This window comes from Miniopterus schreibersii, assembly GCF_964146895.1.
Source record: "Miniopterus schreibersii genome assembly, chromosome: 18".
In the NCBI taxonomy this organism is placed as follows: Eukaryota; Metazoa; Chordata; class Mammalia; order Chiroptera; family Miniopteridae; genus Miniopterus; species Miniopterus schreibersii.
This window is the reverse complement of record NC_138121.1, coordinates 40200324-40213023: the sequence shown is the minus strand read 5'-3', so window position 1 is coordinate 40213023 and position 12700 is coordinate 40200324. Positions and strand designations below refer to the sequence as shown.

The window sequence follows — 12700 nt, the reverse complement described above, 5'->3', positions numbered from 1 at the left end:
ACCACAGCGGGGTCTGGGGGCACCTATTTTCTCAGTGATGGGGATGCTGCCTGCTGGGCCCCCCCATGAAGATAAGATGCAAAGCAGAACCCTCCAGCCCCTCTTGCTTGCTCCTGGGGCAGGATCAGGCATGGGGGTTACCACCAGCCCCCCCCTCTCTTCTGCTTCTGGGTATCCCTGGGCCTGGATTTGTTCTTCCTTCAATCTTGGAGGCCCCAGAGAATGAGGAGTGGGCTTGGGCAGCTGGGAGACAGGAGGCCTCTGGGAGATCAGGGGGAATTTAAGGGACCCCAAGGGTGCTGGAGCAGAAAGCACCCCTGGCTACCCTCCCCTCTCTGGGGTCCTTAATAACGTGGAGCCTGGTTCACTGTCTTGGGTGTGGGTGCCAAGGCCTCAAGGAGGCAGCTCCTTGTGGCTGTAATACTCCACCACCTGCTTGGGCACCTCAGCCAGCACGCACCTGGCCAGCGCTGCAGGGGACACCTATGGGATGGGGACAATGTGCTTACGCTGGCAGCCTTCCTGATCCTCTGCCCCCACCTGGTCACACCCCAGCTTCATCCTCTGGAATGAGCTTAGGGGACCACAATCAGGAATTCACCTGGTGACCAGGTGAGCTTCTGTTAAACATATAGATCCTAAAAGGTAAGGCTGTGATGCTCCTGACGCTGTGAGTGACATCTGATGGGCACCAGGCACTTGTCCTGAGGGCATATGTGCTCACGTGACCCCCCCCCCCCACACACGGGTCAGTGGGCTCCAGCTTGCCTGGCACAGAGAGAATGTGGCTGAGGCGGGAAGGTGAGGTGTCCTCATGGCCCAGTGAAGCCACACATGCGTTCATGTGACATGCTTCTTACTGTGGCACAAAGAGGTCTGAAATCGACTGGGGAAAGCTGCCTGGATTCACAGGCCACATGCAGCTGGCCTGGGTGTAGCCTTGACATGTTGGTAACAGAAAGGTTTCCAGGCTATTGAAAGCGGTTGAGGTCCCCTCACGACTGGGGGCGGGGGTGGCTTGGGCGCCATCCACTTGGCACCTGTCTCTCCCAGCATGCTGCCACAGTCACTGGGCAGGAGCCACCTTGGGGCTGGGCCCTTGACCCCTGGCCTGTCCCTCGCACTCACATTCTTGAGCTCCCGGAAGGGCACAAACTGGACAATGTCCCGGAGGGCGGGCTCACCCCATGGGCAGCGCAGGATGCCGTCGTCCCCGTCTAAGACCTGCATGTCCGTGAAGTCGGCATTGCCCACGCCCACGATGATGATGGACATGGGCAGGTGGGAGGCACGCACAATGGCCTCCCGCGTGTCTGCCATGTCGGTCACCACGCCATCTGTCAGGATCAGCAGGATGTAGTATTGCTGGGGACACAGGGAAGGTGGCTGCATCCCCCCATCAAACCCCCAAGCCCACCAACCAGTTTTCTCCCCCAGATGGCCTGGGGGTGACTGCAGACACCCTTTAGCTGTGGTTTTCAACTTTTTCTGGAGTGTTTTTGCTGAAGCATAATACGTACATGACAACCACCTTGAGTCCGAGCCTGTGCCCCTCCCACACACTGTGCCCACGTCACCTGTCTCCCGCCCCCAGCGATGCTGGGATGACCCCCTTACAGACAGAGGACAGAGGCGGCGGACCTGAGAAGGGATCTGAAGAGACCCTGAGACCTAAGAACAGGATTTAGAGAGGGGTCGTCCTGGGACAGTGGGTGGATGTGGACATGCAGCAGGGGAAAGATAACAGGCGGGTTGCCTCCAGTGCCCTGGCCTTGACGGCTGAACTGTGGTCACGTACAGCGTGTCCTTGCTGTTAGCAGATGTATATGGAGGACTGGGGGAGGGGCGTCAGGAGGTGAGCAGCTAGCTCTCACATGGTTCAGAAAGAAGGCCGCCTTTGCTCCTCTCAGCTGATCCTTGCCCTCCCATGGCACCCACACCTTCTACCGCACCCGTCCCCCCACTGTGCCACCAGCCTAGGTACCTACAGGGGCCTCCCCGGTGCGCTCCTCGGCTGCAGCCACGCGGCCACCCTGGGGATGATGGGCGCCACGTGGGTGGGGCCGCAGAGCTGGACCCTGGGCAGGCGGTTCTGGTAGGCCTCCACCACGCCCTGGCTTCCTGTTGGGGAGGGGGTGAGTCCGGCCCTCTGCAGCCCTTCCCCAGACCCCTTGGGCTCTTACCTTCACACTCATCGTCCTCAGGGTTGAAATTGATGGCAAAGTCATGGGACACCTCAGTGGACACCTCAGTGGACACAAAAAGGACCTGTCAGCCGGCCCACCCTCTCAGGACACCCACAGCCTTACCTACTGGGAGAGATGGGTTTGGAGCCCCTGGGGCAGACAGACAGACTTGTCCTGGGATTGCTCCAGCCCCTGGATCCAGAGGGACCCGAGCCTCCGAGTGGCATTACCAATAGCACCCACCCCTCGTGGTTTTCTGCCGAAGCCAGTTGAACTGTTACTGAAACTGGAAGATTCCAAACTAAGGGCCCCTTCTCCTTGTCTCCAGAGGTCAAAGGTCAGCCCCTCTGGCTGGGAGGCCAGGGTCCCTGTGCCTATCACAGAGTAGGGATTCCCAGCAGAGAGGCAACAGCCAGGGGTTCCAGGACCCAGGATGGCCTCTGCTAGGAGGGGCGCAGAGGGAGAAGCCTAAGGCCCGGCCCCCAGGTTGTCCTACCTCAAACTTGGGAGGGATCTGGGCTCCGAACCCCAAAGCAGAGAACTTCTTGTCACTGGAAGAGAGGCAGCCCCATCATATAGGGTCCCTGATTCCTGGGGTGGTGTGAGGTGGGGTGAGGGTGCTTTGGGCGACACAGAGTTCTGTGCCAAGCCACAGGGGAAAACTGAGGCACAATGCAGTGAAGAGCCTGAAGCAGGCAGGTGGGCACAGAGCCACCAGGTGGCTTGGAGCCACCCCCAAGGTCACCTCCTCCGCCTTCTGCTCCAGGTCTGGGTACCTGCTAGTGGGGCAGCCCAACCCCAGTGAAGGTTGGCTGCCTGCCCACTGGACCTTGGCCCAACCAGCCCCTAGACAAGAGGCTTGCCCCTCCATGGCCTCAGTTTACTACTCTGTAAAGTGGGACACAGACCCCGCCCCCTGGTGTTTGTGTGAATGGGACCCTGTGGTGAAGGCCAGTCCCATGTGGACACATGGACTCTGACTCCACTTCACGCTGGAAACTGCACCCGCCTGCAGGGTCAGCCATGCAGGGCTGCCTGGTCTGCAATGTGGAGCTAGCCCATCTGGCTGTCACCAACCGTGGCCCATGCACTCCTGGCCTTGGGCGGGTGCCTCTGGATCAGTAGACATGTCTGTGATGCCCACTCCATGACCCAGGTCACAGCCGGAGCCTGGGGGGGGGGAATGGGAAGGACGCACCTGTCGTAGTCTTGGCAGACCTCACCCACGGCCACCAGGGCCTGCAGGTACTCGTGGGGCTGGAAGGGGTGGATGTAGTGCAGGGAGCAGTTGTTCCGGGGGTCACCGCTGGAGGCCATGAAGTCGATGGCCATCTGTGGAGGCCCCCATGGTGATTCCGGAGCCCCTTTTCCACCGAGTCTGGGATGGGCTTCTGCACTTCCCCTTTTACAGATAAGGGAAACCGAGGCTCAGCAAGGGGGCATCTCAGAGTGGCTCCTGGGGCCTTTTGAGGAGCCTTGTGGGGACACCAGTCGGTGCCTTCTGCACCCAGAGCTCCTAGGCTGGACTCATGGGCCAGGCAGTGGGAAGGGGCTGGGTCAGGACCAGGCACATCTCAGGCACCACCGTTCCTGCCCCCCTCCCAGAGGAGCCAGCCCTGTGTTGTGGTCCCCATGCATCTGCTCGGTCACGCCCCTCAGACAAGTCTGGGTTGCTCAGTGAAGTGATTGGAATGGAGAGTGGGCCGGAGGGCACAGAAGGAAGCTGGGCTCTCCATCCCAGCCAAGGCCACACCTGCCAGGGGCTGTGACTCCTGTTGTCCCTGGGAGTCAAATGCCCCCTGCCGTGTTTCCTCGTGTATTTTCTATGTTAATATGTTTTTGTTGAGGGTGAGTGCTGGCTATGTCCCTCTTGAGGGTGCCTGGCTCCCTTGCACAGTGACAGGATCCCCAGGAAAATGTACAGGAAGAACTAAGCTCCTGGGGACCGTCTTCCAGGCCTGGGAGAAGGGCTTCATTGTCCCCGTGTCTCTTCTCACCTCTGTGCTGGGTGCCAAACCAACTCTGAGCTGTGTTCAGGGTGAGGAGGGGCCATCAGGAGCTGCAGGGGCCTTGGTGGTGATTCCTCTCTGGCTGGAGTGTGCCCAGCTAGCTAGCTACATGGAGGGGGCCCCATGGACTCACCGTGAAGTGGATCTGGCAGCCGCCCATGATATAGTCCAGGAAAGAGTAAACCCTGGAGAACTTCCAGGCAGCAGGGTCAGCAGGGCCTGCCCAGGACACCGTACCCCCCTGGGAAACAGGCCAGGGCTGCAGGGCAGCAGGGGTGGCAGGGGCGGCCCCTCCTCCCTGAGGCCCTCAAGCTGCCTGAATGCCCAGCACCTCCTCCTCTGTTTCCCTTCTCTGTCTCCCCTTTGCCCCCACCATATTCATGTGCTCCCCCACATATTGAGGACCACCAGGTATCATGGACAAGGTCCCTGAGGGTCCATCTGACATTGGAGGATTTCGAGATGGGCAGGTGGGGCGGGTCTCTAGGCAGGGGCTGCGCTCACCTTCAGGTCTGTCAGGATGACCACCCCAGAGTTCTTGTGACGGCACTTCTTCTGCTTGTACTTGGCATTCACGCAATCCCACTGGGCCTGGGGTAGAGAGACAGGCAGAGACCCCCACCCAGAGTGCCAGTGCCAGCACCCCACCACGAGGGGGCTGGGGAGGCCTGGAAGTTGAGCCCTGGCCGGGGTTTCCCAACTGTCCCTGCTCTGACCGCCTGGCAGTCTTCATCCATCTTCTCTGGAGGGACGGGTACAGGGCTGTGCCCACCTGCTTCCTTGGCTGCTGCTCCCAGTGGCCCCCTCGAAATTGGGTCAGGACCTGGTTTCCAGAGCCTCAGTGACCGGGAGGGGCCCAGCTCACCTGGTCCTCTCCAAAGGCCCTCTGCATCTCCGCAAAGGTGGTGGTGAATTTTCCAATGAAGTCGTGCTTCCCTCGGGAGTCGTGGTCCCAGACCAGGCACTGTGGAGCCAGGCCCTCAGCCGCCTGCCCCAAGGGCCCAGCTGGCGTCCCCACCCTGGCCCCACCTCCCGGAGGACCATCACCACCTTCAGAGGCCTCGTCTCCTCGCAGCTGCACAGGGAGTTCAGCGACACCCTGAAGGGCTCCCACACGGGCTCAGGTTGCTCTTCACCACCTGTGGGCCGGGGGTGCAGTGGGGTGGCGCTGTCTCAGGCTGGAGTTGAATCTCCGGATCTCATCTCTTTTGGAAACACCTTCATAACTTCTGCCATGTCCCTGGACCACCTGTCTCCTTTTCCTTAGATTCTTTTCTAAAAACTGAAATTAATTTATCTAAACAGGAAATGCTCCCTCACTGCTGTCCCTGAAATGCACATTACCTGCAGGATGTGACAAAACAATCGCTAAATTCTCACACTGTTGCTCCACACTGCTGGCTCCATTTACAGGGGGGTGGCAGGTGTTGAGGGTGATGACCCCTACAGCCATGGGGTCCGGGGGATACAGGCAAATGACGGGATCAGCTATCCTTTCATCCCTGACCCCACAGCACTGCAGGGGACGTCAGCTCTGCAGATCAGGCCTGCAGTCCCAGGGGCCGGCAGGGATCCTCACCTCCGTCCTGTTCACCAGCTGCTCGCTCTGGTCATCATTGACCCGGTACAGCTCCAGGAAGGGGTCTGACTTGCTGAAGATGTCCTGTGGGAACGGTAGGGTGTGCAGGACATCTGAGCCCAGGCCCAGCCCGCTCTGCTGGCTCCCCACCACCCTCGCTGTAACTCTCTGCCTCAGTTGCACACCCCTTGTCAGCACCACCTGCTCCCCTCGGCCTCTCCCCAAAGCACAGAAAGGATGCAGTATTGCTCATGGCAATAAGAGAAACACCACCATGGTGGCTGCTCCTCACAAGACCCGAGTGCTGCTCACTGGACACTCATTTGTCTCCCCAAGGTCAGTCTGTCTCACGCCATCAGCTTACAGGTGGAAGCCCTGATGCAGGGCCCAAGCTGGGCTGGGGCTTCTCTCATCCCACTGCTGCCCCCGGCCCCAGGTAGGCACCCTCACACTCACCTTGTTGTCCAGCTTCTGGGACCGGAAGGACAGCTCGACGTACCCATTGTTTGTGGAGATGTCCTCAGCTATCACCTGGGCAGGGAGAAGCCACAGCTCTGAGCTGCCCACCCCTACATGGCCCACCCTCACCCTGAACCCTTTCAGGACCTCCCTAGTTGTCAGTGCAGCCCTGGGCCTCCCACTCATCTTCCGGGGCAGGACCCTTGGAGCCATGGCAAAGGTGAGGAGCAGGTCTGAAGGGCAGGGGCCTGGTAGGAAGGCAGGTGGCCTCACCGTGATGGTGGACTTGCCCGCATTCCTGCCAAACTTCAGCAACAGTGCACGGGTCATCTTCCTCTGGGCCACAATCTGGAAGTCAGGAACGTCAGGGAGGGGTCAACTTCTGCTCCCCTGGGGACCCTGTCTCCTTATCCTGGTGGCCTGGCTCCTCCAAACTCTCTATGCAGGGCCACCTGCCCTCAGGGCCTGACAGTCACCAGCCCGCAGGTCCTCTCTAGAGACCCTGGGCTGCCTGGTGTCTCTCCGTCCCTCTGTGTTCCTGCCTCCTGCTCTGCCAGACGCCCTCACTTCACCCCTCATGTATCAGGAGGAAACAGGCTCAGGCAGGAGGTGAAAGACACTTCCCAGGTCACACACTGATGAGCCCACATGCTGCCATGTGTCAGCACTGGGCTCATGTTGGGCATCTACAGACCTGGCTCCAAGGGCAGTGCGTGGCAGGCGGGAGGGTGGCGGTGCAGGGGGAAGGAGCCAGACTGGAGACGCAGCCCAGCCCTCCTGCTGGTGCAGGGGATTCCACAGTGTGGGCACTGGGGCCACTCCCTCTCTGGGGTCTCATCCCCCGCCTGGCTGCATCCCCTGTCAGGCTATGAGCCCTGAACTAGGGCCAGCAAGGTGATACAGGGGTCCTGTATGCAGCTAGGGGCATCTGCTCACCAGGGGGCAGTGCTCAGTGCTCGAGGGGCTGGGTGTCCTAGTTTGGACACCCCTCAAAAGCTGCCTGAGGATCAGTGACTTCCTTCGTGGGGGGCTCCACCCTTCACTGGCCAAGGAAGACACAGAGTCCTCAGCCATCACCACGTGACAGCACACGGACACTCGCTGGTGCTTCCACGACCCACCCTGCACCAGCTCCTGCTCCCGTCCAGCTAGAGCTGGGGCGACCACGGCAAAGTGAGCCGAGTACAGGCAGGAGACAGGAGGTTTCCCCACCCGCTCCTCCAGGGCTGCTGGCCAACAGCTTCTGAGCACTCGGGGACATTCTGTGCAGACGAGAAGCAGGCCCGGGGGTGGGAAAGCTCTGGCAGCAGGGCAGCCCCGGGAGTCGGCCAGGGAGCCGCAGAGCAGGAGGTTCTCAACGGGCGTGTTTGTTGTCTAAAGTTTACGTGAGCATCCAAACATGTGTGTCCACAGATCTGCCCCCACGTGCACGTGACCAAGCACAGGTGCATATGTGGTTGCATGTGCATGCTTGCACAGAGGTGTCCGCACACACGTGCCTACAGGTGCAGGTATGCGCGCGCACACACGTCCATGCGTGTCTCTCTGTGTCATGCGTGCAGTGCATGACTTGTGCATGGCTGTGCATGTGTGTCCATGGGTGTCTGTGTGTGCTGCCGTCTTCTGTCCTAGTGACGGAGGTGAGAGGCCAGCACCTGGGTGGCACGCTGCCCTGCTTTTTCTCAGGCCTTGTCCTTCCTAAATCTCAGTCCTCTCACCTGTGAAACGGGCAACAGAAGGGTGTGCCCCAGATCAGCTCCCCCCGGCAGCAAGGGGGGAGTCATACAGACATCATGTGGCGTGAGACCCCGGACACAAATGAGAACATCCCACGTGATTCACGGACCCGAGACTGCAGAAGAGGCTGCAGCGGAGCGGGGGACCGCAGGACATGAAGGTGTCCTCGTGATCTGGGGGTGCCCAGGGGTATCCCGCTGTCTAAACTCATCGACCTCACTGATCAGGTCTACACCTCTCCATGTCCTACTGTATATAAATTAGACCTCAGGAGTGAAAAGAAGTGCCCCCCATGGCTCTTGCGAGCGTTAAAAGTGAACTGCCCACTGGCCACCTGTGCTGAAGGGAGGGCCTGGGAAGGCCCACGTGCCCACGATGAAGGGCTCCTCGTGCAATTTGTGTTTAAAAACTATATATAGAAAAAAAATTACATGCTCATTTCATTCTGGGAGATTAGATCTCTCTGGTCAGATGTACCGGAACCTGGGGATAGGGCAGGAGGGAGAACTGGCCAGCATGCCTTTTATATTCTCTGAATTTTGAACCATAGTACCCAGTTTAAAATGACATATTTTAAAAAATGACTAAAAAGGAATTTTTTAAAGAGAAGTAGACGTGAGAAGTAGACGTGGAGAAGGGCAGAGCCAGGATGCTCGTGCAGAGGGGCCCTGTGGTGCCTCTCTCCACGCCATGGCCATTGCACCAGCTCTTAGGACCAGCTCAGGTGCTGTTCTGCCCTCCAGGGTCCCTCCTGCCCTCATTCCTCCCAAGGGGATGGGGTGCACTCCATGCCCCCCAGGAAGTCATCCTCCTGACCGCCGAGGCTGCTGGGCCCGTGGCTGTCAGACCTCGAAACGCAGCCTCTGTGCCTCCTCAAAGTAGCAGTCCAGTGTAAAGACCTTGGCAGCTCCGGACCACCTGTCCTGTCTACCTGTAGCAGCGGGGCAAGCAGACACGCAGCGGGGCCTCCACCAGGCTCTCCTTTGGGCCCAGCCCCGACGCCTTCAGGCTCCCCTCCCCTGGGGGGACTGGCTCCCAGGCCACGCCCTGGGAAGGCCCCACCCCAACCTGTGCCACACCAGTCAAGACCCCAATTCACCTGCTGCTGCCTCTCCAGGAGCCCCAGGCACCTCCTTCCTGAAGTGAATGTGACCCTGCTGGACATAGGGGGCAGCTTCTCTTCCCCCTCATCTCATGCCCACCTTGGCCTGCTCTATCCCCACATCATGATGGGGAAACTGAGGCTCAGCTTTCTGAGTGAGCTCTGAGTTAGAAATGGAACCTTAGAACCTGGGCCGGGCAAACTCAAAGCAGAGGTCTCTCCCCAGCACCCAGCTCGGCAGCAGGGAGACTCGGGGGCACAGGTTCCCCTTAGGTCCAGCTCTCTCCTCCCTCCAACTCAGCCCCCACCCGCAGAGCACAATCCCAGCGGTGCAGATAGGTTTCTGTGCTGCCCTCCAGGGTCCCACAGTCTCGGGCACCCAAACAAGGCATCTGCATTAGGCAGCATCCAAGCCAAACAGCAAGGGCTAAGGGGGCTGGGGCACAGAGCTCCTCCTGGCACACCCTCTCCAGCACCCCCGCCGCAGACACGGGGCTGGCTCGCCCTTCACCCCGGAGGTGGTGACCTGTGGGGCTCCTCAGCCCCAGGAGGCCGCTCAGCCGCAGCTCCACCCGGGCCCGGGGCCGCCCCGCTGGAGGCCCGGCGGGCGCACGGAGGGGCCGCGCTGGAGACGCCGGTCCGGCGCGGCCCTGCACGGCCGCGGGAGCCCACCACGCGGGACCGAGGGGTGGCGGCGGGTGGGACAGAGGACAGCGGTAGAGGGGGCGGGGCGTGTGTGATGGGGACACTGGGGAGAGGACAGCGGAGGGGAAGCCTGGGCCGGGAGCAGCTGGAAAAGGGGTGGCACAGGAGAGGGTGCCAGGGGAGACTGGGCTGGAACCCGCCCAAGCCAAGGTGTGCCCTCCTGGACTGTGCCAAACCCGCAGGTGCCCTGGGCTGGAAGTGAGGGGGCGATGGAGCCGGCTTAGCACCAATCCTTGGGCCTGTCCCTGAGTTCTCTGGCTTCAACTCCAGACTTCGAGGCATTTGGTGATGGCACCCCAATCAACAAGTCTCTACTGGGTGCATACTGCGTGCCTGTCGCCTTGCTGGCCTGGGGCTGGAGACAGAGGAGCTGGTGTCTGCTTTCGTGGAACATGCCCGAGAGTAGGGCTGGCCCCTTGTTACCCTGGGGCTGCCTGGGCTGAGGGTCGGAGCCTGACCAAGTGTGCCTGGGGGCCCTTCCACACCCATTCCCCAGAGCTAGATGGCAACAGGTCTGGGCCCCATGAGAGGGGGCCCTACTCCACCTTAATCTTCACCCCCACCACCTAGTCCTGACAATGGAAGCCCTGCAGAGGAGGGGGTGCTGACAGAGGCAGAGACGACCTCCCAGCACACTTTCTCTGCCAATTTTTGCCTAAAATATAGGACACAGACCTGGCCAAATGCCATGGTGGGAGGGGGGACAGGACGAGTGTTTAAGGTGAAAGGGACCAAAGACAAGGGGAGCAGAGACCAGGCCCTGTGCTAGGTCCAGCTCTCTCCTCCCTCCAACTCAGCCCCCACCCACAGGTTGTTCAGGGCTCAGCCTTGGCCACCAGGACCCCAGAAGATCATGGGGTCAGAGGACCTCTCAACTATAGGAAAGGGTGCTCCCCAGTGGCAGTGGACTATGGGAGGTCCCACCAAAGAGGAGGAGTCTCCACGGGCAGTGAACAGAGTCCTCAAAGGTTGGACAATGGGATTGTACCTTGGATGGCCCTGGAAAGGTTTGCAGAGAAGGTAAATGTCCCAGGGCTGGGCTGGGTGAGTTGGACCCCGGCACCCAGGCTCACTTCCTGAGCCCCTAGCTAATGAAGCAAGGGGCAGGTCACACACAGAGGGATGTGGGGCCAATCTGGTGCTCCTTCTTGCCCCCAACTCACGCTCTTTGCTCGCACCTCTCGGAAGCTGGCCCAGGTTCAGGCAGCTTTGGAAACCAGTTTGGAGCTGCTCTGGGCCTTCTACCCCCTGGGTCTTTCCCAGCCCAGCTTTCTAGGGATGGGGTGGGGGGCTCCGAGTCCTTAGTCCACCAGTTGTGCATGTGGGCTGTGGGGGTGCCCCTCAGGCTTGTAGAGGTTCCAGGCCATCCCAGAGCCAGCTTCCACAGGACACCCGCCCGGCCTGCATGTTGGACGGGGCCCCTCAGCCATTCTGAGCTTCTGAGGGATGAAGATGGGCCCCCAAAGGTGAGTGGCTTGCTCCAGGCAGCACCCAGCCCCACAAAGGCATGCGCAGTAGCTCCTGGCAAGGCTCAGGTGTCTCCTGGCCAGGCTCTTTCTACCAGGCCCTGGGGAACTATGCTGAGGACTGATGCCCAAGCCCAACGTCAGCACCAAGGACAGCACCAGCATCTCCAGCTCGCCACTGCACCTCGCTATGCTGATTGCCATAGTGTTAACCCCCAAAACCCAAAAGAGGAAATAGGGGCTTCGGTGACTTGCCCACGGCTGTCCAGATTGTTGGTGGTGGTACAGAGCCCCCAGTTCAGCTCTTAGACATCACACTCTTTCACCATGGTAACAGGTGACATTTCCACCAGAGGAGAACTCATAGTTTGGGAGTTCAAATCTCTGAGGCCCAGATTCTAATGGACCCACTGGGGTCTCCAGCCACAGCCTCACAGTTACAGGTCCCACATGGTGACCCTGGGCCTCTGCTTTGAGACGTGGTGGCTCCAGGTGGCACTAATGGAGAGAAACTGCAGAGGAAAAGCTGCAGTCCTTTCAGTCTTGGTCTTTGGGGCCTGAGCCAATGCAGCCTTCCTGAGGGCCCCGGGGAGGCCGCCAGGCTGTAGGGTTGCACCACTCTTCTCACCAGCCAGACCACAAAGGCCCAAGGACCAGGGCCAGGCAGGGCCCAGAGGACAGAGCTCTGACAGGCAGACGCAGGAAACGAGATCCCTTCACTTCATATATTTTGTTGCTATTTTACAGGAAACAATAACACATGTTCCCTGTTGAAAAATTAGAAAATGGAGATAAGCAAGTGACAATAAAGATCCAGTAGCCAGACATAAACTGCTAACATTTGAATTTTATCATCCAGCTTTTTCCACGCAAATCTATTTGTATTATTTTTTTAATAAGTTACCTCCAACCCTGAGCCTTTATCACACATGGTCTGTCAGGCTGCCAGCACGGGGACCATCCCACCCCATCTCAGAGCCCAGTCCCTGGCCTAGGACCACACCATGCATGTAGTAAGTGCTCTGTGAATGCTCTGTGTTCAACGAGGCCATGCGGTTTCTGTTTGGTAACCTGTTTTTTTCTCTTTTTCTTAAACATTGGATGGCCTTCCTCCATGCCATCGATAGAATATTGTCACCCCCGAAACTCATGTTGAAACCCTAACCCCCAATACGATGGTGTCAGGAGGTGGAGCCTGTGGGAAGTGATTAGGCCAGGAGGGTGGAGTCCTCATAAATGGGGTTCGTGCCCTCATGGAAAAGACCCCACAGTGCTCCCTGCCCTCTACCACATGAGGACACACCACAGCCATCTGTAAACCGATGGGGGCTCTTACCTGCTGGCACCTTCGTCCTGGACTTCCAGTCTCCAGAACTGAGAAGTGAATGTGGCCTCTGTTACAGCAGCCGGACAGAATGACATTTCACACCTACAGCAGGGGCCAGGGAGCTACAGCT

At 59.5% G+C, this 12700-nt stretch overlaps 1 protein-coding gene across 1 annotated transcript; it reads right to left on the bottom strand.

The window, feature by feature from the left end:
- Window positions 1-393: 393 nt before the first annotated feature.
- CPNE7 (copine 7) lies at window positions 394-11447 on the bottom strand (the record flags this gene model as incomplete). The annotated part of the gene is given in 18 exon segments (XM_081119078.1): window positions 394-483; window positions 1129-1365; window positions 1989-2029; window positions 2032-2121; window positions 2184-2235; window positions 2683-2737; window positions 3385-3518; window positions 4329-4388; window positions 4700-4786; window positions 5061-5159; window positions 5246-5316; window positions 5319-5334; window positions 5775-5858; window positions 6231-6305; window positions 6507-6581; window positions 8740-8815; window positions 8817-8901; window positions 11339-11447. Coding segments are annotated over 18 exon segments (1536 nt in total).
- Window positions 11448-12700: the final 1253 nt, after the last annotated feature.